At 41.3% G+C, this 26,177-nt stretch overlaps 1 protein-coding gene across 1 annotated transcript; it reads left to right on the forward strand.

Annotated features, from left to right (window-relative positions):
* The first annotated feature begins 1,826 nt into the window (after positions 1-1,826).
* Positions 1,827-25,491, forward strand: LOC124137886. Its single transcript, XM_046504363.2, has 14 exons — positions 1,827-2,000; positions 3,614-3,728; positions 4,644-4,821; positions 5,413-5,730; positions 6,978-7,081; positions 8,034-8,196; positions 12,227-12,338; positions 15,158-15,164; positions 17,303-17,359; positions 19,144-19,309; positions 20,666-20,989; positions 23,554-23,657; positions 24,045-24,207; positions 25,251-25,491. Exons 3-14 carry the CDS (start codon positions 4,650-4,652, stop codon positions 25,376-25,378), a joined length of 1,818 nt encoding a protein of 605 aa, XP_046360319.2. The 5' UTR covers positions 1,827-2,000; positions 3,614-3,728; positions 4,644-4,649; the 3' UTR covers positions 25,379-25,491.
* Positions 25,492-26,177: the final 686 nt, after the last annotated feature.

A 26,177-nucleotide genomic window follows, 5' to 3' on the forward strand; every position in this document is an offset into this window, starting at 1 on the left:
TGTGTATCATTATAACAAATAGTGATCATACAAGGAGTTCCTGTTTCGGTGAGCATATCCTGCCCAACAGGTGGCACCCGTCACAAACACGTGCAAAGGCAAGTCAACTGTTCACCTGAAAAATAAACGTGAACATAGGGTGCAGGTCAAAATAGGGAATTATTCAGACATCATTTTCTCTCCAATGCGTCAAATGTGGAAATGTGCTCCACATGTCATCCATTTACCTTTACTTTCATTGGCGCCGATTGCATGATTGTCGCAATTGTCGCCCATTGTGTGATTGTTTCTCTGTGCCCATCGACATTTGATATTACTCATGCTGTCAACCATTGATGTGCCGGGCCGAGACTCGTCTATATACAATACAGGCTGTCGTGATACAGCTGGAATAGTGCAGACCTCGGCGTTAAATATCAGTATCTCACTCATTTTAGGAAATCATGATCCACATGTTGTTAAATGTCACGCATTTCCACCATAATTATAACAGGTTCATGGACAATGAACACTGTTCCTAGTGCTTATCAATCTGGGTTTGTTTTTGTTTTGTTTTTGTGGATTGTTAAATTGTGGGTTTTTTGTTGTTTTATTTTTTATTTTTTTATTTTTTTATTATTATTTTTTATTTTTTTGGGGTGTGTGTGTGTGTGTTTTAGTTGTTGTTTTATTTATTTAAAACAGCGGGAACACGTGGATCACAAATACAATATTACCTCAAGACATGCATTTAAGAAAATACATTTAAAAGACGATCATTTTCTTTCATATTGTTAACTTTTCTTCTCATCGATGTCTTAACGTCAATTGTCTCTCTCTCTACATGTTACATGACCATTCTTATTCATTGAGCCATTATGCGTTTGACAAAATGACATTATGAATATAATATATATTATCAAAACATTACTTTCGTGTTGCGTGAATGTTATTTCTCGAACAAAATATACATGCCCACACCATAAACAGCATGCCAGACATGCTCCGGTTCACAAGTCGAGAATTGCACAGGCTGCCATATGTGAATGTGGATTCGAACAGTAAAATCACCAACCCTACAGCCCAGACTTAGCCCCCAGTGACTATTTCCTGTTCCGGCAAATGAAATCTGCCCTACATGGAAGACGCTTCCAGGATGACGAGGACATAAAGGCTGCCACAGAGGAGTTGTAAGAGGGATCTGCGGATTTCTATAAAAGTGGTATTAAAAGCTTGAGGGACAAATGGAACAAGTTTATTGAGGTGAATGGAGATTATATTGAAAAATAAAAGTACAAAAGATATTCTGCGACTTGGTCTCATATTGAAGTTGCAAAACTTATTGAACGCCCCTCATATTTCAAATGTCAATACTACGGACATCACATACTCAGCCGGACGTTAAAACAAGGGTTGTTTTCATTTCTTTTTAACAAACGATGTTTTTCTGAGTAAAATGAAATGAAATGTCTTCAAAATCCGTTTTCGTGTTATTTTGGATATTTCTCAACAAAATAGGTTTTGTTTAAATACAGTCGGACGTAAACTGCCGGGGTTAAAGAAAGTATACATCAACGTTTGACGTTGGCTAAATATGAAACAAACAGGAAATGGTTACTCGCTGGAGATCACAGGAATCATAATTGTGGTTTTGATCGGGTGGTCAGGCTCGCTGACTTGGTTGATGCATGTCATCGTATCCTAGTTGCGTGGATTGATGCTCATGATATCAATCATGGATTGTCTGGTCCAGACTCGATTATTCACAGACCGCCGTCATAAAGCTAGAATATTGCTGAGTGTGGCGTTAAACAACAAATAACCTAACCTAACCTAACAGTGACACAGCATACTAATCTTACACCATACAGGTCAGGTAGCGTCAACAATAGCGACTGTAGGCCATGTAGTACTGAGAGATATCTGCATAAGACGACACAGTTTGTAAAGGGGAAAAACCTGTGACTACAGCGTAGAGACTGTGGTACTCTTCATCTGGTGGGAGTTCTGTCAAACTTGAGGTAAGAGGAAAGGGCCTACCATATGATCTAGCATCAAAACGTTTAGAAACACGTCACGAAATGATGCAATTTGTTGAAACCGGCAAAATAATGCCCTGTGACGTCAGCCTAGCAACAGAGTTATCAGCGCTGATAACAGCTCAAATGCAAACATCGGAAAAAAATTCTCCATATGTGTAATATTATCATGTCATTACTATGTGTGTTTTCATTGTGGCCTTGTTACACGCCAGTCAGCCATATTGGCCCGAGGCAGGCTGTGGTGACCCGAGGCATAGAACCTGCCGAGGGCCAATATAATTTTCCAAGAACACAGGGCCAATACAGTCTGCCGACCGTCAATATAACGAAGTGTGATGGCAGTAACCTATTGCAATGCAACCAGGCACAAAAGACGTGGCTCGCTCAACACAAACGATTGACCAGAGACACCACCCAGCTACCTGTGATTAAACGGGGGAGGGGTGTATTTACTGACTGGCATTAACACATACGTTTGACCAGAGACTCCACCTAGACACCTGTTATTAACACATTTATTAATTGATTATCTGAACTATATTTTCCAGGTAGTACGGTACCAATGTCACAGTTATAAGAGAGCGGTATCCACACTCTAACAAAGTGTGATGGCAACAGCCTATTGCATTGTAAAGAATACAATCAGGCACAAAAGACGTAATGGCTCGCTCAAATCCCGTATTGGCCCGATAGACCCGTATTAGCCCGATAGACCCGTATTGGTCCGATAGGCCCGTATTTGCCCGATAGGCCCGTATTGGCCCGATAGACTCATATTGGCCCGATAGACACGTATTGTCCCGATAGACCCGTATTGGCCAGATAGACCCATATTGGCCCGATAGACCCGTATTGGCCCGATAAACACGTATTGGCCTGATAGACCAGTTTTGGCCCGATAGACCCGTATTGGCCTGATAGACAGGTATTGGCCGGATAGACCCGTATTGGCCCGATAGACCCGTATTGACCCGATAGATCCGTATTGGCCCGATAGACCCGTATTGGCCCGATAAACCCGTATTGGCCCGATAGACCCATATTTGCCAGATAGACACGTATTGGCCCGATAGACCCGCATTGGCCCGATAGACCCGTATTGGCCCGATAGACCCGTATTGGCCCGATAAACACGTATTGGCCCGATAGACCCGTATTGGCCCTATAGACACGTATTGGCCCGGCAGACACGTATTGGACCTTTGGTGTTACTGTATGATGGGACTCGAGTTGAGCCAATTAATGACAGTCGATTAATGACACTAATATGAATCGATTTTTCAAACCTTATCGGTACAAGATGCTTTCCTCCTGACAAATTATAAACTCATTTAATGTTTCTAAATTTTATTCTGACATTTTTTGTAGATATATTGAAATGAAATATGAATAAAATAGCAGATTACCTTAAATTGAACCCCTGTATTTAGATACGAATGACATAAACGGTTTATGGCATCGTTTTCTCCATTTATTGATCAAATCAGCAATCAATATCTAATCGTACGCGATATCGTTTTTCTTCATTCATATTCTAAAAAGCTGCTGGTATTATCAGCTAGATACGTTAGCGTGCGTGTTATTTTTTACAGGGAACAAAACGTCAGAACACCGGTTCGCAAAATAAAGTTTCACACTTACGAGCTACAGTCTATCCTATACTATATAACAAACTCACAGGCAAATCCGAACATCCACAAACCTCAGGTACGTGGCGGCTATACACGTGTGTCATCTTAATTCATATTTGATATATACTTGACCTAAGTAAGGCGATCGAACCTGCGTTTCTGTCAGTCGGAGGGGTAGGGGTGGATGGTGTACTCACTGACTGGCATAAACCAGGGCCAAACATCTTCAGATCTCAGGTCCGTGGCACAAAGCACATGTGTCATCTCATTACATATTTAAACTATATGTGACCTTGTAAACGCGACCGAAACTTCCTATCAGTCGGTCAGAGGGGGTAGCGGTGTATTTATGTATTGGCATTTAACACATACGTTTGACACCACCCAGATACCTGTTATTAAATGAGGGAGGGGTGTATTTACTGACTGGCATTTAACACATACGTTAGACCAGAGACATCACCCAGATACCTGTTATTAAATGGGGGAGGTGTGTATTTACCGATTAACATTTAACACATACGTTTGATCAGAGATACACTTCGATACCTGTTATAAATGGGGGAGGGGTGTATTTACTGATTAGCATTTAACGCTTACGTTTGACCAGAGACATCACCTAGATACCTGTTATTAAATGGGGCTTTCCGGACAATTCTGCTAGGAACGTATAAATAATTATATGCAAATGACAATGATTCGTTTTTCTGGATAATTGTTTATCCGGACGATTTCTCGTCTGACTGTACCGTCCTGATTGACGGGTTTTCACTGGATGAGTGTGTACCTTCATACCCGAAGGCGTGGCTTGCGCGTAATGCTTTCAATCACTGGTTTGCCTGGTTCTTATTCGTAGGCAGGGTTCATTTACAGATCATAACTCTCAAATACTTCTCCGTGAAACTTGACATGTAGTAGCGTTTCATGAGACAAGGCTAGGCCTCTGACGAACTACACTACCGTGCATTAATAACCCCCTCTCTTGTGACAGTTGAGGATGTCAGTCGTAAAGATCCAGGATGCTGGCGGAGACAACATCACTCTCCTGGAAGTAGATGATCATCTGTACCCCAATTCCCCCATTGATTCCCCCGCTGACGTCATCAAAGGCATCCGTGACCTCCCCATCAGAGAGGATGACGTCTTTGTCTGCGCGTATCCTAAATGTGGTGAGCAGTAGAGAAATAACTTCTTTTTTCCATTGATAAGATTTCTTTAAGAGGCAGAATATTGTACTTGTCCTTCAACAATTTTCTTCTCCGATAGGGGCAGCCAAACATTTTTGTGTGTGGATATTTCTGTGTTGAGGACATCCAGTAAATCCAATGAACATTTCTTTGTGTGTGTAAAACCTGGAGGCTTTAGTAACGTTATGATGTGACGTACAATTATTTATAGCCATTTGATGAAGCGTAACAAACAGAAACAAGTATTGGGGACCGACCATTTGCTATTCCGGGTGTGGAGGCCTGGGGTTGTATCGATAAACATAGATTGTCCCTGAAAATTCTTGGCAAAAATAAGTAAGCTGCAAATTGTTGCAAAACAAATAAATTGCAAGCCACAAAAAAATCATTGTTGCAAGGTGTTTTTTCTAAAATAAAAATTCAGGCTCATAGTTTTAAATTAGAAAATATCTGGTTTTTGTAGCTTTAGCTGAAAAAAAATCTAACCTCGACACAACCCCCAACCCCTGCTTCAGATTGCCTACCCCGCCTCGCTTTGACACATGAACTGATCTCTCTGTTGTGATATTCCAGGTACTCACTGGGTGTGGGAAATGGCCCGCCTTCTTCTGTCGAGCGACACAGAGACTGTTATAGAGAAGGATGAATTGATGTTAGAGTTCATCGGAAATGACGCCTTAGAGAAGTTCCCGTCCCCGCGAATTTTAAACACGCATTGCTTTGTTGAGCAGCTGCCACGTGGTGTGTTTGAGAAGAAGTGTAAAATAATCTACATTCTTCGGAACCCCAAAGACATGGCAGTGTCGTTGTTCCACCACCACAAGAAGCTGAAATGCTATGAATATGATGGGAAATTTGAAAATCATGTCTCATTACTGCTGGATGGGAAAGGTTAGAGCTATTTAGAGTGAGTGAGTGGTCGAATGTTGATTTATGTCGTAATAAGCTTATTTACGGATAGGCAAACTACTGACTGAGAGTACTGTCTGCGCCCAGATATTTTATCCTTGAACACAGGTTGTTAAGATTAATCTTAACTAAAATCCTTCGAAGATCTAGACCTCGGTCACCATAATACACTGTCAAGCCATACTATGAAACATTATTATGACTGTTTCTTTGTTTGTTTATTTGCTGTTCAACGCCGCACTCAGCAATTTTCCAGCTATATGACGGCGATCTTTAACAAATCGAGTCTGGACCAGACAATCCAGTGATTGGATACGATGACATGCATCAACCAAGTCAGCGAGCCTGACCACACGATCCCGTAAGTCGCCTCTCATGACAAGATGTGTTTCGGAATAATCAGTAAGTTGAGTCGTAGACATCCTCGAATATTCAGTGTATAATTTCAGTGCGATATGATTTATCAAAATGGTTGTATTATAATGGTTATTATGACACCATGTATGTTTAATAAATGCATTACAGCTTTGTCACATTACAATCAGGGAATGGACACGTGTAAGCTTCATTTTACCAGATAACCATATGTTAAAAAGTAAGGGTATTTGCAGGAAGGTGATTTATGAAATGTTTTTCGCGGTTTTTACTTTATTATGCTAACTTTATGTTTTTCAAGACGACTTTTTTTAATTTGAGCAAGGATATTGAGTTTCTATGTCTGGTTCTAGTCGGTAAGTTTTGTTTATTTGTTGTTTTACGCCGCACTCAGCAATATCCCAGCTATATGACGGCGTTCTGTAAATAATCGAGTGGACCAGACAATCCAGTGATTGACATCATGAGCATCGATCCACGCAATTGGATACGATGACATGCATCAATCAAGTCAGCGAGTCTGACCACCCGATCCCGTTAGTCGCCTCTGACGACAAGCATAGTCGTCTTTTACGGCAAGCATGGGTTGCCGAAGACCTATTCTACCCCGGATCTTCACGGGTCTAGTCGGTAAGTATCACGTTTAATGAAAGCAGCAGGAAAGAATTGCGACTGGTAAGAAACCACAATGCTGGGTTGATAAAGTTGTTGAGTACATGCAAATGTATCCCCTAAGCGAATTTAAGTAAGCGAATGGGTCCAGTGTGGTTCTCAAAATAGAATCGAGATAACATACAACAGATTATAAAAACTAGGTTTCACAAACCTCTTATACAACACTCTCCACTTTTCAGTTGACTTCGGGTCGTTTTTCACATACATGAAGGACTGGGCTGCCATTGGGACAACCCATCCCGACTTGCCGACCTTGACCCTGGTGTATGAAGATCTAAAAGAGGTAACAGTTAACTGCACGTAGCCACGCGCTCTATTTGTATAGCATTGTGCAAAGTCCTTTGGGGCTTATGTGGTGTATGGGCAATGCATTGCGTCTTTTCACATGAAACGTCAAGTGAAATTCCCAGCGTTTATGTTTTCGCTACACTGATGAGAGTGAGACAGAACAAAAGGAGAGAGAGAGAGAGAGAGAGAGAGAGAGAGAGAGAGAGAGAGAGAGAGAGAGAGAGAGATGGCAACGTTTTATTGCCCAACAAGTGATGTTGCACGTGTATGTCATGTTGGTTGTGTTTTTCCGATGTTTCCATCTTTTCACCAAATTTCTGCAGTACCTCATTCTTTCCACACATATCAATCCCAATCTATGCAGACATTATCGGTTCATATTTGGTATCAATTTTGTAGGATGTCGGCAACACTCTATCAGATATTATCAGTTTTACTACTTTTGCTTACTTCATTTTGTAGATCAAATTTTAAATTACAGGAAGTTTCATAACTATAGGAAAATCAATAATAATTAATCATGAGAGAGAGAGAGAGAGAGAGAGAGAGAGAGAGAGAGAGAGAGAGTTTGGTTTAACGCCGCTTGTAACAATATTTCAGTCATATCACAGTTAAAGTGAACAGCTTGATGTAGGAGGGAGGCAGCAAGGATGCAGGCGTTAGACGTGTACCAGTATTGTGAAACCCACCAGCACGGGTATAGTGCTGACAAACCTAGAAACATAATCAGGCCGAATATGAGATTCGAACTGACGATAATAGGTTACTGGCACGACCAAAGCACACGACTCTGCACTGCGGATTTCGGAGCGTCAGATGACTGGGTCACCCGTGGCCCCATGAGCTGGGATGGAACTGAATGTTACGGCAACAAAACCAAGCATGTTAAGTGTGCATTCATCTATGTATTATGGTGGTAATGTCATCCAATATTTCATCTATTTCAGGATCCACTTCCCGGTATTAGAAAGCTAGCAAAGTTTCTGAATGCTGAGAAATCAGAGGAATTTTACCTTAAAGTAAAAGAGTTGACGAGTTTCAACAAAATGAAGGAAGCGAAAGGCAAATTCTTTAAAGCATCTGACGGTTCAGCTGTTATGTACAGAAAAGGTGGGTGGATTTGCCAGCACTTCTAATTGGTGTGATGTTAGTCATTGACAAAAACCAGTATTGAGTGGTGCCAAGCTACCACCAGCTTGTTGCCAATGGAAGTGGAGCAGCCCATTGATATATATGTAAGTTTCATGTTCTAATACTTACAACAGAGGTAACGCTAAGATTCTGTCGGAAACTCGGTACCTTAACCAAAGCAGCTAAGGCTAAGATTCTGTCGGAAACTCGGTACCTTAACCAAAGCAGCTAACGCTAAGATCTTGTCGAAAACTCGGTACCTTAACCAAAGCAGCTAACGCTAAGATCCTGTCGGGAACTCGTCCCTCTTCGCCAAAGCAGCTAACGCTAAGATCCTGTCGGAAACTCGGTACCTTAACCAAAGCAGCTAACGCTAAGATCCTGTCGAAAACTCTGTACCTTAACCAAAGCAGCTAACGCTAAGATCCTGTCGGGAACTCGGCCCTCTTCGTCAAAGCAATCTTAGCGCTTTGACGACTCGCTTGTGGTCCCACTGTTGATGTGGCCTTAGAGAGATATAACACTTTAAACACAAAATGAATGAAGTCATTAATATGTAAGAATGTTACCCACTGTGATGCAGGAATCATGAATTTCATGTATTTTGGTGGTCCAAACATGTAGTCATTATTACATTGACCTCAACGCAGCTGGGGCAAGATGCAGTTCACAAACGTGCACTTTCGCCACTGCCACTTGCGCGATCTGGATGTGAGTGAGTGAGTGTGTTAAGGTTTTACGCCGCTTTTAACAATATTCCAGCAATAGCGCGGAGGGGGACACCAGAAATGGGTTTCACACATTGTACCCATGGGGAATCGAAACCGGGTCTTCGGCGTGACGAGCGAACGCTTTAACCACTAGGCCACCCGACCTCCCATCTGGATGTGAAACGTGAAGACAAAGTCTATGAAAGGGCAGGATTTTGTTTACCTGCCTCTTTACATGGGCGATTACACGACAGCAAACACAAACCACGACTGGGTGAATCAGAAAGAAACAACAACATCGTTTGCTTTGAAACTGGTGAATCTAGGTCAACGGTAGCCAAGCGCCTTTGCGAGACTTTAGAATCGATACCAACAAGGGACAACGCGTGCCTTTACCATGTCCGGAAGAACACGTTTGAAAACCATAGCCCAGGACCGCTACATCAGATAGATGTCATATATCAGTCCCAGACTGCGAGGATCTGCCTACGTGAGACAGGTCAATCTGTTCGAGGTGTCACTTTGACGGACCAACATTGTCTGCTATGATCTCAGTGGTGTCGAATCCACGTTTGGCGCTAAACTGCATAAAGGAAAACAAAAGATCCGGTGGAGGTAGCGTGATGATGTGGGCAGATATCTCGCACAATGGCAGGACCATCCTGGTTCACGTTCAGAGCAACATAACTGTATACTCCCCAGGAAGCTGAGAATAAAAATCACGAGCACACTGGTCCAATGACCGGTGTAATAATGTAGCGCTTTGAGCATCCACCGAGTGTTTTTAGGCTAGCGCAATATAAGTACATCTTCCCGAGGCAAGAGAGTTAACTGACTTTAAAAGTCCAGTTTCCACCCTTGCCGAACTAGGCTGGAATTACTGGGCTCGATCGTAGCGCCATCAGTGGTTGTTACGAGTTATGTCCTTTCTATTCCTCTCCTATTGACCAATCAGATTCAACCTCTCGTATCACTTGCATTTGCTTCAAACAACACGCTGGCGCCCAGTCAAGACGATCTGATTGATAATCAAGATCTATATTGTGATAAAACGAGTCTTACATCGCGAAGTGCATCAAATCACGTGACCACCTTGATTAAAAACATGAAAAGATTTAGAAAATATATGTTGACAACGAGTTAACGGTGCACATGCTTTGCAAATCCTGCAATCGACCGAAATGTGCATGACAGTTTACGAACCGGATTTCGATTTCGGTGCGCGATATTGATTGGACTATGCCTAGACTCCATAATACCAGCCCAGTTCGGCAAGTGTGGAAACTGGACTTTTATAGTCAGTTAACTCACTTGCCTCGGGAAGATGTATAAGTATAATTACGTATAATTATTTAAAATCATCATTATTTAACTGCACAAAGATACCAAGATGAAGTTCTACCATACGTCACTCCTAATATGCAGAAAACCAACTCCGTATTCCAGCACGATAATGCCAGACCACACACAGCGCAACTAACATCGACATACCTAACAACATTCAAGTCCTGGACATTTATGGAATGAGTTGGATGGATGGCTGTGACAGCGTCAGTCACAGCCGCAAACTGCCACAGCTGGCACCAACAGGCACTTCCCTAGTGTCTGATTCGTACAGTTACGTGTCGACTTCCAAATTGAAACAATAAGTTCGTCCAGAAATCTTGGCGTGAAGGAATGCAGTGTGAAACCAACAAACAACAAAGAAGTCGTATACAATTACCAATTGTATTATTTAATTAACTCGGTTTACGAATCAATACAAATACTGCACATCAATTACAATGGCAGTACACAATAGAATGACAGTACAAAATTCAATAGCAGTACACATACAATGGCAATATGAAATATGATAGCAGTAGTAGTATCATTCACCTAGGAGCAACAGTGATCTAGCTTCCACAATAGGCCTAGGTTGGATATCCAGGGTGACTACAATGCTGGTCTTTATGTAATGGACCGCCTCCGTGGTCTAGTGGTAGAGCGTCCGCCCGGAGAGCGGAAGGTCCAGGGTTCGATCCCGGGCCGCGTCATACAAAAAGACGTTAAAAGATTGTACTTGTTGTTACCCTGTCTGGCGCTCGGCATTAAGGGGCTAAAACAAGGACTGGTCGGCTCGGAGTCAGTATACTGTGTCTGAGTGGGGTATTCATGTTAAACTGCGGCATGGTATCTCAGTGAGCTAGCACTATAAATCGGCATCAGTCCGGACTAGTACAAGCAGCCACACACATACACGTGCATGCACGTCGCTATATAAGTGCAATAATCTTGGACGCGACGTTAAACCCAATTTCACCTCACCTCACCTTTATGTAATGTGAAATGAGAGAGGCACTCCCTTGCCCCTTTATATAGTCTAAATGCCTCCTAGACGTTTCTATAAAGTGCTGGATTAGTTTAGCGGTTCTAGAACATTCTAGATCGCACTTCAGTTCAAAAAACATCTACATATAGTAACTTCAACACCACTGCTTACATTAGACAGTACTACATTCTTGACAACTAATCAATGCCAAAACACAATCTTTTGAACTTCTACTGAATCTCAACAAAAAACAATGCAATACAGTAAACTACGGTTATAACGAACTCGAAGGGACCACTAATTTTAGTTCGTAATAACCGTAGTACGTTATAAGCATATATACGACATTTATACAACAAATGGTCGGGACTGAAAAATAAGTTCGTTTTATCAGTCAGTTCGTTATGTGCGTGTTCGTTATAACCGTAGTTTACTGTACAATTAACAATGAATTACTCTGCCATATAACAGTACAACCATTCCTTCCATGGGCAGATGTCAGGAAGCTCGTGACTCACAGGGTGGGCACAAACGTTCTGCAGATGGCCTTGACTGGAGTCAACTGCCGTACGTGCATTGGGATCATACGACCGTTTTACGTTGATCCATACAACGAATTCATTAATGTGTTTTTGTGTTTCTTTTGTGTGGGGGGAGTATATGAACCTTGTTACCATTCGTCATTTTCGTGGTCGGTTATTGTTGGACTGTATTATCACACATTATTGCTATACAGATTAACATTCTGAGTACATAATAGTATAGACCGGTGAAGATCCGGGTTAGAATTGGTCTTCAGCAACCCATGCTTGTAATAAGGGGCGACTAACGGGATGCAATATGTTGTTTTATAGTAAAAAAATTATTTTGCTGCGAGAAATCAAAATCCAATCTGATAATTGCCTAAATATGTTGGATACATTATTCTCCTCCCAGTACAAACATATATTTATTCAGTGAGATTCTGTTTTCTTTTTCCGTCTTTCAGGTGAAGTTGGCGACTGGAAGAATTATTTCACAGTGGCCAAGAACGAGATATTTGACAGAGCATACAAGAAGAACATGGCTGATTGTGACATAAACTTTAGATACACGCTGCAGTAAGAGTCGAATTCTTACATAGGAATGTCACGTCGTTAAGGTATCTTACTACAGATAACTGATATTTATAATGCATTAAGCAGGGAAAATGTTAATATTTGATAAGTATGCCTGCACTTCTATTTAACATATTTCGAAAATAAGATTTGAGATGTGTGCTAAATATGAAGTTCATTGGAATATCTAGTGCTTTAGTGTTGGTGATGGTGTGAGTACAATGGATATCCTTTTGTAGTTAAACATCCACGTTAAATCCATTTATCTATAAGTATATATAAGTATAGCTGGTGTCAATATAACGGATGAGTGTATAATGTATATGTTAAAATGTATATACCAGATATTCATTGAAGCCAAACACCCGGGTTCGATTCCCCAAATGTGTTCAATATGTGAAACCCCTTTCTGGTGTCCCCCGCCGTGTTTTTGCTGGAACATTGTTAAAAACGGCGTAAAACACAACTCACATAAACAAACCAGCAAAATTTGGTTTTGTATAATGTTCTATAGCTTTGACTTACCGGAAGCAGTATACCACGAATATTCATAAACGCATATCTAATTAACATTCCATTTAGCAAGCGTTTGAAATACAGTTAACTACGAATATAACGAACTCAACGGGACCATTAATTTTAGTTCGTTATAACCGTAGTTCGTTATAAGCATATACAGAATATGTACAGCAAATGGTCGGGACAAAATAAATAAGTTCGTTATATCCGTCAGTTCGTTATAAGCGTGTTCGTTATAAACGTAGTTTAATGTCCTGTTGCCTAACGCCAGAGTCGTCAAAGGTGAAGATTGGGTAGTCAGGCCATGTTGCGCGGCCTTTTTTCATCGAACTGCTCCACATTAGACGGTGCTCATGCCGTCAGCCATTGGTTTGCCAGGCCGTAACTCAATCATATGCAGTCCTGTAGCTGGAATAGTGCTGACTGCGGCGTTAAACATCATTATCTCACTCACTTATGAAACTGACGTAGATTGTATTTGGGACAGTTTTGCCTTGTGTGGGCGTGGTCCCGTTTGCTACGTCACAATGACCAAGATAGTGGGGGAATTAACTTGGTAGAGCTGATTACTCGGCTATTACCTTTAAAACAGAGAGAAGGCTTCTGAGTCCCTTTAAGTCTTTATTCGTGGCAGAGTGAAGTATCTGCCACTGGACTCCGTATATATAGGGACTACTTCTGTAGAATGCGTTAGTTACGTTAAGTTACGTTGAAGCTATGATCTAAATCTGCCACATCGGTGGTGTATAAATTACAATTATTCGTTAGTTACGGAGTGTATTGACCACGTATTATCCTTTATATTCCACTGATCTGATACTAAAATGATGGTGCGACCGGCCATACACAGCATGTTACAGCCTGGGGGATAACCCTAGCGTGGCCGTCTGGCTGCGTTGGATAATCCAGAGTAAAATAATCATGACCAACATGTTGTTAAATGCCGCGTATTTCCGTCATGTTTACCACAGATTCACGGACAGTGAACATTGTTCAAGGTGCTAATCGATGTGTTCACGTCAGTTGTCTTAAGATTTTACGATATAGTTTGTCTTTTAATGAAGGATTCATGACTTCTTGATTGAAATGTCATGTTGACAAGATTCTTGGTCATGCAACTTGTTACATTTAAAGTGTAAAGAATTGTCCAAACCTTACTTCTGTGTTGTGTGATTGTTATTTCTGTGACAAAACACGCATGCATACACACGCACTCACAACCCAATCTCATTAAAATCATATCTTAGTTCTCGCTACCGCTAAACAAAGATCTGAGGACATCCCATTGCGGGTCACGTCAGACCGACCTCTCATCCGACCAATCAGAGCGTCGCTTACCAGATCATGAAAGTGACAGTCGGAATGTGATTTCTAAACACGGAGTATTCCGAACGATAGTTACGGGCTCAACGACTGAATCCATACGATCTAGGCCATCTATTAGCCATTCCAGAATGTTCTTATGTTCAGGTTTCAATTTATAATCGAGAATTTCTCAAAATGTATTTCGAAGCATGGTCGCCAATTTGAAATTAGTGCCGTAAAGCACGAGAAAGCTCCTTTCTGATTGGCTGATGTCGACTTCTTGTCAGTCATTCCATTGGTCGGTCAAAGTTCGCGCAAGGTCGGTCTGGTGTGACCCGTAATGGGATGTCCTCAGATCTTTGTTTAGCGGTAGCGAGAACTAAGATCTGATTTTAATGAGATCGACTCACAACCGCACCTAGACAAACATATGTGACATGATGAACTGAATGGCGGCTCGATATTCCACTGCAAGATTTAGAAGTGAATAAAGGGAATACTTTTTATACGTACCATGGTAGGACGCGGTTGTCTACTATTCAGATGAAAAAGCTCATACTTAAAAAAATCGTGCTGAAGATGAAATAAGGAAAGGAATTGTTAATAAATACTCAACCCGACGAAAACGGAATAAGGGTTGTTTTCATTTCAGTCTTAAAAAACAATGTTTCTCTGAGTAAAATGCAATGAGCTTTTCGTGTTATTGTTGTGTCTATTTCTCAAAGAAATATTCTTTGTTTAAATACAGTCTGGTATATAATTACATGACACAACCTCGGCGAAAGAATGTCAGTGATTATAATTATTTCCAATTCGTTTGGCTTGTGAGTTAGCATCAATTATTATATAAAAAATGACAAAAATGTGACAAATACATGTAACTATTTAATACCAACTTATATAACTTGTATTTTTCACAGAAAAAAAAACAATAATGATTTTAATGACATACAAACATAACAAGATTTATTTCTAAGTTTTAGATCCTTCCAACACAGATGCGAGGCAAGATTCTTTTTTCAATATAATTAAAATATTATTTTAATGAGATTGCGTCTTTTACGGTCAAACTAGAGAATCAACTACAACAAGTCCACAGCCTGTACCATCCACCCAGCTTGTGGTCTTTCATTGATTTATAATGATTTATCAATGTACATACGTTGCTCTATCTCTTTCCTTTCCTTTCTGACATTTGATTTATTAACTGTAAATAAGCATACATGTAAATCTATGGGAGAGGGCGTTCTAAGTTGTGATAACTTGTGCCCAATCCTTTTCATGAGAATAAAATATGTTAAACTAAACTCAAACTAAACTAATTGATTTATATGTTGTTTAAAGCTGCACACGTCAATATCCCAGCTATATGATGGCGGTCTGTATATAAATAATCGAGTCTGGACCAGACAATCCAGTGATTGACACCATGATTTACGTAAATGACATACGATGACATGAATCAACCAAGTCAGCGAGCCTGACCACCCGATCCCGTTAGTCGCTTCTTACGACAAGCACGGGTTGCTGAATATTTAAGGGAAGTCTTGCTGTATAAAACTGATACCATTCTTTATGTAAGAAACAAACAAATCTGGTGGAGACTGACTTGGAAGTGAATAATATATAAATAGCAAACATTAACTACGTGTGTGACAAGTTCAGGGTCGACATTTCAGTGGAGGAGATAGTCCCATAGGTCTATCAATTCCTGCCTATCTGAAGAAAAAATAATAACATTAACACTGTATCGAACAATGAACGAATGGGCATGTTAGTGTTGTTTGCCAGTTATGAAAACTATTCGGTATTTAAAATTGAAACCATCAGGAGATGTCTACATACCGTCTTTAGCTGCGAAACATACCTCTCGACCTTCAGTAACAATGGTATGACGTAACAATAGTTGTGACGTTGTTGTTGTTGAACAGTGACATGAAGCGAAGCTGCTGCTTTTAATAGATCAAACGCGGACGTCAGAGGAGACGACTAGCAACCCTGTCCGTTGCTAGGTCTGTTTGAAATGTCAAGGTCAAAATGTGAACTCTGTTCTTTCTGGGTCCCGTTCCACGCTCTTACCCAGAATTCCATGCGGCAACCCTAATAGTGAAATGCTAAGACATCACTGCACCAGAGTGTGGTCCCCGCTCCACAAAGCGGTCGTAGCGGTAAGGGGTTTGTAACTCCCATACTTCATATAGACAATCGTAGCCCTAAGATCGCTTTGTGGACATGGACCCATGCATAGTATACGTTGCCATTAACTTGGAAAGCTTAACAATGAAACCGCTTTATACCTGATAATCAGGCATGAGATTTTTGGAGAATCTGTTTTGTGGAACCTGGACAAATAATAATTGATGTAACTGGAAAAAAACATAGGAATATATAAAATGGTAAATGAAGTGAAGAAGAATGTCTTTATTCACAATTAGTGGACTCCAAACTGAAAAAAGTATATCACCGTCGGGACCAGGTTCTCTCAAACTTTAAGGGTGTACTGAAGTAATAGTGACACAAGCCTTACATCAGCGGTTCTTGATCTGAATGGTGGTTTTGAGGCATGATTAAGCTGGTTATTAAACCGTACATGCCTGACAATATGAGTTACTGTATCAGTCTTGATGTGTTTTTGTTTGTTTGTTTGTTCGTTTGTTGTTTAACGCCGCACTCAGCAATATTTCATCTATATGACGGCTTCAGTGATTGACATCACGAGCATCGGTCCACGCAGTTGGGATACGATGACATGTTTCAACCAAGTCAGCGAGCCTGACCACCCTTCTTCCCCGGATCTTCACGGGTAGTCTAGATACGTATTTTTTGCGACCCCGATAATAAAGAAACGTCATTATCCATATCAGGCTCCAGGCTTGATAAGCCATACCAGACCGCAAGCCTGATGATGACCCATATCAGTCCGCGGAGCTTTTTATGCAACCTCATGGAAAGTTTATCAAAATAAAAGATGTCGTCAATTATTCGATGACGTCGGCCTTTTCAACTGTTAATGGAAGACCTCGGGCTTATGCAAATGATAATGCCCTGAAAAATAGCGTTACCCTTATATTATTGAATGGAACTACAAGCTACTCGAGGATGATATTTTACATGAGACCCTAAACCTCTTGTACACCGGTTAGTATTTAGGTCATTTATTATCAGGTCGATGCGACCTAAGTCCTGCTGCAACACTCCTGGTGAGTACACACTTCAATTACACCACCGAGGTAGGCCGCTCTGCAGGTCGCGTCGTGACTGTGTTGACAGCACACTGTTCATTGACATTTGAGATTAATTTCAATAGAGGGAAGGGAAAAATACTGAAACTGCATAAGGGAGGTTTCTGGGCCTAGATCAAAGGTCAGGATGAAGTGAGGTGAGGTGAAATGGGATTAACGTCGCGTCCAAGATTATTGCACCTATATAGCGACGTGTGTGTGTGTGTGTGTGTGTGTGTGTGTGTGTGTGTGTGTGTGTGTGTGTGTGGCTGCTTGGATGCCGATTTATAGTGCTAGCCCACTGAGATACCATGCCGCAGTTAACATGAATACCCCACTCAGACACAGTATACTGACTCCGAGCCGACCAGTCCTTGTTTTAGCCCCTTGCTGCCGAGCGCCAGACAGGGAACAACAAGTACCATCTATTAACGTCTTTTGGTATGACGGGGCCGGGGGTCGAACCCCGGACCTTCCGCTCTCCGGGCGGATGCTCTACCACTAGACCTCGGAGGCGGTCAAGGTCAGGATGAAACTTTATGTCAGGACTTAACTAAATGCGCATGATGTTAATCATTGGATTGTCTGGTCAAGACTGAATTATTGCCAGACCATCGTCATATAGTACGGCGTTAAACAAACAAACAAAAGCAACTTCTACTTCTACTTCTGCTGATGCAAAAGAAGAACTTCAGCTGAGGCAGGTGGACACCTGATGGGAATCGAACCTGAGTCTTGGGCGTGGCGGGGGCACGGGTGGCGAAGTCGTCTAATGCGCCGCGATTCGATGTGCGGAGTTGCGTCCCTTGGAGATACCAGAAACCTATGGTTGTGGGTTCGAATCCTGGTTCGCCCCGATTATGTTTCTAGGTTTGTCAGCACCATACCCGTGCTCGTTGGTTTCACTGAAGTGGTAAACGTCTGAGTCCTGCATCACTTTTCTCCCACGTTAAGCTGATATAACTGGAATACTGTTAAATGCGGCGTTAAAACACAACTCACTCACTCACTTCGGCGTGGCGCACTAACGCTTTTATCACTAAGCAAGTTCAATATCTGGATTAAAAGCGATTCCTTGCACAAATACAGTGAAGAAAACATTACACTCATTTGACCATCGATAAACTGGGCAATAAGTAGGTTTGATAATACTTATTTTGCTATTTATACTTCTAAGACGCTTCGCTAAAAGATAAGAGGCGCCGACTGTATTTTATCCAGCGATATAAGATAGCTAGCTACCTGGAGATTCGAACATGCGCTCGTAACTTGATGACGTCGCAAATTGGACGACGTTATTTTTTAGAGGGAAGTGTATATGGTGAGTCACGTTCCCCATAGATGTAGCTGGACAGTGCAGATGAACGCAATTGCCGAACGATCGCATCCAGAAGTGGGAGAGTTATAACAATTGGTATTAGGAGAAAAGGTACAGATAATGGACGTGAGGATTGCGATAATGTGCGGGAAATACCAAACCTAGCCCACCTGTTCGTAAAATGGACTTGTCCGACATTTCCGAGGTCGGTTCTGTTCAGGGAGTCATCATTATTAAAATTTTGGTAAATAGTTTTAAAGCTTTTATATTTAATAAACATCCTTAAAGAGACTGTATATAATGTCGATATATCATATAAGAAATAAACGACTCGTGGTCGTTGTTTATTTCGTAGGTATGAGGAGGAAGGTAGGATGTATAAACAGATCACCTCTTTGGTCTGATTGTCCCAAAAACATTCTCAGAGGCTGCAGGCATATTTCAGCTAAAGATGACGACAGTGAAGATCCCGGATGGAGGGGGAAGCACTCTGACACTGCTGGAAGTGGACGGCCATTATTACCCAAACTCATCTGCTGACGTCATCAGGGGTATACGTGACGTCATGATCAGAGATGATGACGTATTGATTTGCGCATACCCTAAAAGTGGTAAATATGACAGGGGAGAGATTGTTTGGGAGGGAACATTATCACTTTTCTCTAATTTAATCGTCTAAGACTTAAATGCTATACGGGAACTACATTTTATGTACTTATATTTACTTATATTTTTGAATTTCCACGTTATATTTTATGAAAGCTTCACAGAGAAAGGACTGTCAGCATATTCCGTCATTGGGTGTGTACTTGTAACATATATATATAGTTAGCGTCATTATTTTGGGGTCACAAAGATAATGAGAGATGGAGCGTCGCATTTTCAACTTCAAAGAGTGCAGTTCAGTTCCTTCTGCAAAGAACCATTTTATTCCCACACTGACTGTTAATTGTCATACATGTCTTACAGGTGCATGCGATAAACCACTGGTTGCGTTTAGGCGTGTGTTTTGTGTAGGTTTTTTTTCCACCACCTTCAATCATGCACTTTTTGTGTCCTTATGGTCGTTTTTTTCCATTTTTCAGCAACCCATGCTTGCCTTAAAGGGCGACTATGTTTGTCGTAAGAGGCGACTAACGGGATCGGGTCGTCAGGCTCGCTGACTCGGTTGATGCATGTCATCGTAACTCAATTGCGTGGATCGATGCTCTTGATGTGAATCACTGGATTGTCTGGTCCAGACTCGACTATTTACAGATATAGCTGGAATATTGCTGAGTGCGACGTTAAACAACAAACAAACATCATTGTCATTTTAAGAAAGAAAAAACAGCAACTTCACTGGTCAGCCCATTGTTCCGATTACGTAATGTTATCAATATGTGACGTCATGAACAGTGGATGACGTCATGTCGTGTTGTTTTAACTAGTAAGCTGACTAATCAGCACTGAGAATAGCCTAAGAGTAAAGCTAGATTTATCATCCAAAACTGGCTCCCACAGGAGATATCGCTTGGATGAGTTCAAGCGATATCTACACTGTAGGTATCGCTGCAATGAAATTACATCACAATGCTTTGCAGACCATTGTGACGTCACTGGTTACAATGACGTCACAATCAAATGACATCACTAATGGCTCTGCTACTGAAGCTGTTTGCAGTACTTTTTACACTGAAGACACTGCTAATTACTGTCTACAATTTGAAATAGTTAAAAGAATGATGTTGGATGATAAATAAAATCTCACCCTCGTGTCTTTTGATATCAAATATATCAACACTCGTTGATAAAAGTGGCAAAAATCCACGGCAAGCCTCGGAATTTTTCCACTTTTATCAACTCGTGTTGATATATTTGATATCAAAAGACACTCTGGTGAGATTCTCTATATATCGGAAATATATTGCACTCTTTTCGGTAATATCCGCTGTATATAATCTCCCAAGATTGGCTCTCATTCACAGGCACACACTGGCTGTGGGAAATAACCCGCTTACTGCTGGCGGGAAATACAGACGGGGAAATACGAGAGAAGGATGAGCTCCACCTGGAGTTCGTAGCAAATGACGTCATGGAGAAGTTTCCATCGCCGCGAATTTTGAATATGCACGTGCTGTTCCATCAGCTGCCGCGGGTAGTGCTAGAGAAGAAATGTAAAATTATCTCCCTTGTCAGGAACCCGAAAGATGTGGCAGTCTCGTTCTACCAACACCATAAGAATCTACCGATGTACTATCAATATGAAGGAACGTGGGAGAATTATCTCCCCTTATTTCTGGAAGGCAAAGGTAACTAACAGTTATACTCACATTATGTGTCGATTGAAGCTCGTTGACTAAGGGAATACACAATTAAAACGAACTGTGATCCCGCCGATCCCACTGTTAAGATGGTATACTACTCAAGGTTTGCTAAGGATCACCACTTTGAAAGGTAATACGTCAAATTGTGTGCATCTGTTGAAATAGTCAAAGACAATATTGCGTGAAGACATGTTTATGAACACAAGTCCATTGACATGTGAAGAAGAAAGGAGAGTTTAGCATCACTTATAAATAGATTTTTCCGGCACGAGTGTTCTGATTGGTCAATGAGTATCGCGTAGGGGTTAACGTCGCGGTAAAATTGTAGCTATTGCGAGGTATGGTGCAATACTGGGGAAAGCCCTGAGCTATGACCATAACAAAGTCCTGTCTCTCGGGGGAGTGTGCACAGTGTAAAGCTTAAGTAAACAGAAAGTAAAACCAGGTCACGTAGCTGGACTGTCTAGTTAGTTCGATAAGCTTTGGATTTTTTATAATTATTATTAAAACAAACTTAAAGTAAGCTGATAGTGTAAATATTTATCATATATTTCAGTGTGAAAGAGTTTTCTGAAGTTGAGAAAAGTGATATTTTCATTGCAGTGAACATACACTTGAAATGTCACTGCAGTGAACAGAACATTTTGACTGAACTATTGTCATACAAGAGTAACCTCCCCTTGAATTGTCTCCTTTCATCGTAAGTATCTAGCTCGTACACAAACTGTTGACGTCCTTTTTACGTTAGTTCCACACTGACAAGGCAAAATAATGGTCTTTTATGGAGTTAATATCACTTCTTGCCGTTTGTTATTCTCTCGAAAATGTTTCGTTATAAACTGTAAATTTCTCAATCACCTAATCGAGACTGTTCGTTTCACCATGTTTACAAAGTGCCATTTTTGTTACTTGACTAGCGTGTATTCTTTCGCTTCCAACAGCGGTTTCCTAGTTTTTAAGATTTTTTTTTTAGTTGATTTTGTATATAATCATATCTAAATGTATGATAAAGATTTTTTGTGACCCTTAATATTTTTTAATACTTTTGTTTATATTGTTTAAGATTTTGCAAACACGAAACTACTTTTTAAGTCGCAAATGCAAGGAGTGGTGAACCGTCCCTGTGTGTTAGGTGGGAGATAGACTTAGCATAGGTGTCTCACACACGTATATCTCCAGATATATTTAACCTGCCACCTGCCACTCAGTCAATAAACTTGAAGGCATGAATACAATTATAATATTTATTTCCACCATATATATATGATACTAGTGACGGAGACATTTCTTGATAGCACCTTACAGTCAAATGCACAATACACAGAACATTATTCAGGGTCTATCTTGGTCACTATGATCCTCATTGGCTGGATCACTGACAGTCTTCAGACTCAGACAATTCCACCTGAACTATAATATCTTTGACAATGGGCTTCATCCACACGTAGTTGATAGGACATCTGGATGTGTATCAGGATGCATAGATCTCACCTTTTTCCAGAACAGGTTTAAAGAGGGGTCAAAGAGAGGTCCGGGGTAGAATAGGTATTCAGCAACCCATAGTCGCTGTAAAAGGCGACTGTGCTTGTCGTAAAAGGCGACTAACGGGATCGGGTGGTCAGACTTACTGACTTGGTTGATGCATGTCATCGTATCCCAACAATCTCATTGAAATAGATCTTAGTTCTCGCTATCGCTAAGCAAAAAGATCTGAGGCCATCCCATTACGGGTCACGTCAGAACGACCTGTCATCCAACCAATCAGAACGTCGCTTACCAGATCATTAAAGTGACAGACGGAATTTGTTTCCTAATCATGCAACCTCGAAATATTTACAGACTAAGAGGGTATTCGGAACGAGAGTTACGGGTTTTATGATTATATTGATACAATATCTAGGCCATCTGTAAACCATTCCAGAATGTTCTTTGTATCAGTTTTAAATTTTTTAATCGAGAATACGTCAAAATATGTTTCGAAGCGTAGTCGCCAGTTTGGAACTAGTGTCGTAAAGCTCGAAAAAGATGCCATCTGATTTGCTAATGTCGATTTCTTGACAGTCATTTCATTGATCGCGAAAGGTCGTTCTGACGTGACCCGTAATGGGATGTCCTCAGATCTCTGTTAAGCGGTAGCGAAAACTAAGATCTGATTTTAATGAGATTGTGTATCCCAATTGCGCGGATCGATGCTCATGATGTCAATCACTGGATTGTCTGGTCCAGACTCCATTATTTTCCAGACCGCCGTCACATAGCTGGAATATTGCTGAGTGCGGCGTAAAACAACAAACCAACCAACCAACCAATCCTATCTTTACCCTGGGGATCGGCTTCTTCTGATGGCTTCGCAACGATGAGCACCGGTTGGAGGTTGTTGACCAACTGAGATGATTCCCTTTTTTTTCTTCTTTTATTTTGAGAGATTTTACGTGCGCTTTCCGACATGATACGTATTTCGCACACGATTCTTTTACTGGCAGCCCATTTTTGGTTGCTGAGCTCCGTACATGGCCGGATTGTAACAAACAGTGTCCTTCATCTTGCAGTTGACTTTGGCTCTTGGTTCACGTACATGCAGAATTGGGAGAAAGAGATGAAGAACCATCCAGAGTTACCGTTCTTGACCGTCATTTACGAGGATTTGAAAGAGGTACAATTATCTCCGTTGTCACTTCGTCTTGTGATCAGACAGGATTTTTGATGGTTTAATTTTTTCAATTTTGAATTTGTCTTGGCATCCAATTTTCAAAAGATCTCCTGAGTCACATCAGTGCATACAGCTGGAACAAGCATTTTAGTACGAGATTGTCACATAGAATGCATGACCATGGATGATCAAAAGCTTAAATTAGAGCTTCATATTATATTGATGTGTCACTCTTTGCAAGAAACACAGACACCAACAAAATTCTTAAGAACGTTGGCATACGGAACCAGATTAACATTTCATGGTATCCAGCGTTCGGCATCCGGTGTACCAAAAAGGTGTCGGCACCCTCTTTTCAGAACGTTTTACCTGAAACGTCTTTCCTTTCAGGACTCTTTGTCAGTGATCAGGAAGATGGCGGAGTTTCTAGGGGTTGAGAGATCGGAGGAGTTCTACGAGACAGTGGCGGAAAGGACAAGCTTCAGTCATATGCAGGCCACCAAGGGGAGACTACTCAAGGAACACGGTGGAACTTCAATAGTGTACAGGAAAGGTGGAACCCAACTCCTAAAACAATCTTTGTGTGTGTTTGTTTGTTGTTTAATTCTGCACTCAGCAATATTCCAGCTTTCTGTGCACTGTCTGTAAATAATCGAGTCTGGACGAGACAATATATTGTGAATGACATCACGAGAATCGATCCACGTAGTTGAGATATGATGAGTTAGTGATTGAGTTTGGTTTAACGCCGAATTTTAACAGTATTCCAGTCATATCACGGCGTGTCAGCTTAATGTGGGAGGAAAGCCCGAAGTGATGCAGGTCTCAGACGTTTACCACTTCGGTGAAACCCACGAGCACGGGCATGGTGCTGACAAACCTAGAAACATCATCGGGGCGAACCGGGATTCGAACCTACAATCATAGGTTTCTGGCGTGCCCAAGGGTGAGATAGGATGACATCCTAACAAACAAGTCACGCGGCCTGGCACCTGATCCATTTAATTCGTTATCTTAATATATTTAAAAATAAAACATTGAGCACCAGTTAATGTGAGACAAAATAATTGAGCTCCTAAGCTTTAAAACAATACTTATCTCAAACCAAACAAGTATTGGCTGCCTGGGACCATATTCCTACCCGGAATCCCAACCGGTTTCCTCACACCTTGAGGCGACGTATGTGTTGGTAAGACGAGGAAGCAACAAGGGAGCATAAGGGATCGCCCATTTAATATTTGCAGGTCTGAATGAATTATCTGCATACGTCCATTGCTTTATGTTGGCAAACACACTAAACTACGTTTATAACGAACACGGTTATAACAAACTGTCTTTTTTGGTCCCGGCAATTTGCTGTACATATACTGTATACATGCTTATAACGAACTAGGGTTATAACGAACTAGAATAAGAGCTCCCTTTGAGTTCGTTATAGCCGTGCCTTCAGTATGACGAGAAGACAGTATCACCACAAGACGAGCCTATCCCCCAGTACGCATGTGGGGGGAGTCATGGTTCTGTTCAATCTGTTGATAAGCATCTATTTCTTACTATCAGAATATATTGTTATACTACCGTGTGTCATTTGGGCAGGTGAAGTGGGAGACTGGAAGAATCACTTCACTGTGGGCCAGAGTGAGATGTTTGACGAACTGTACAGGGAAGAGATGGGCCGAAGCAGTTTTAACTTCAGATATTCCATAAATGACTCCGTCCCTTAGGCGCTGTACGGAGTTGTGTTTCTCAGGCGTGCCAGAATTCTATGTAAAAACATGGACTGAGTATGTATAATAGATTTCTACAAAACTTTGAGCATATAAAATTCTATCGGTAAGTCAATGTTGTTATATGCCTCAGTCAGAAACACACAGAGAGACAGTTTATTCAGTATCCCCTCAAGCTTCAAGGCCAAGGGTACAATTTGTTGTCATGTAACATAATTACGATAAATCCCAGCTTTACCCCGATTCTGGTCTGTCAGCACCATCATACCCGTGGGTTTTTACAAAGTGGTAAGCGCCTATATATGATCTGCGTTACACGGGCATCTGGATGAACCTGATACGCCGTGATGCAACTGAAACCCTTCTCAAGCGAGGAACCGAACTCACTCCCACATCAGACCTGTGAAGATCCGAGGTAGAATAGGTCTTCACCAACCCATGCTTGGCGTAAAAGGCGACTATGCTTGTCGTCAGAGGCGACTAACGGGATCGGGTGGTCAGGCTCGCTGACTTGGTTGATGCATGTCATCGATCCCAATTGCGTGGATTGTCTTCACGTCAGCACTTTGATTAAAACAAAAAAAAGTTTTACGAATCAGTTGTCGATTTTGTTACGCGATTTTGCATAGACTAGTTAGTCCAGTGAAAACAAAACCAAGTTGGGTAAGGGTGGAAACTAGACTTTAATAGTCAGTTAACTCTCTTGGCTTGGGAAGATGGGCTGCCGTGAAGATCACAGTTAGAATACTTCAGCAACCCATGCTTGTCATAAAAGGTGACAAACGTGATCGGGTGA

Source organism: Haliotis rufescens, unplaced genomic scaffold (assembly GCF_023055435.1).
Source record: "Haliotis rufescens isolate VD_foot unplaced genomic scaffold, xgHalRufe1.0.p SCAF_57, whole genome shotgun sequence".
NCBI lineage: Eukaryota > Metazoa > Mollusca > Gastropoda > Lepetellida > Haliotidae > Haliotis > Haliotis rufescens.

Coding starts and splice junctions, on each gene's coding strand:
- LOC124137886 (XM_046504363.2), top strand. CDS start 4,650: ATGTCAGTCGTAAAGATCCAGGATGCTGGCGGAGACAACATCACTCTC. Junction 5,731..6,977: donor ATTACTGCTGGATGGGAAAG/GTTAGAGCTATT, acceptor TCCACTTTTCAG/TTGACTTCGGGTCGTTTTTC. Junction 19,310..20,665: donor TTGCGCATACCCTAAAAGTG/GTAAATATGACA, acceptor TCTCATTCACAG/GCACACACTGGCTGTGGGAA.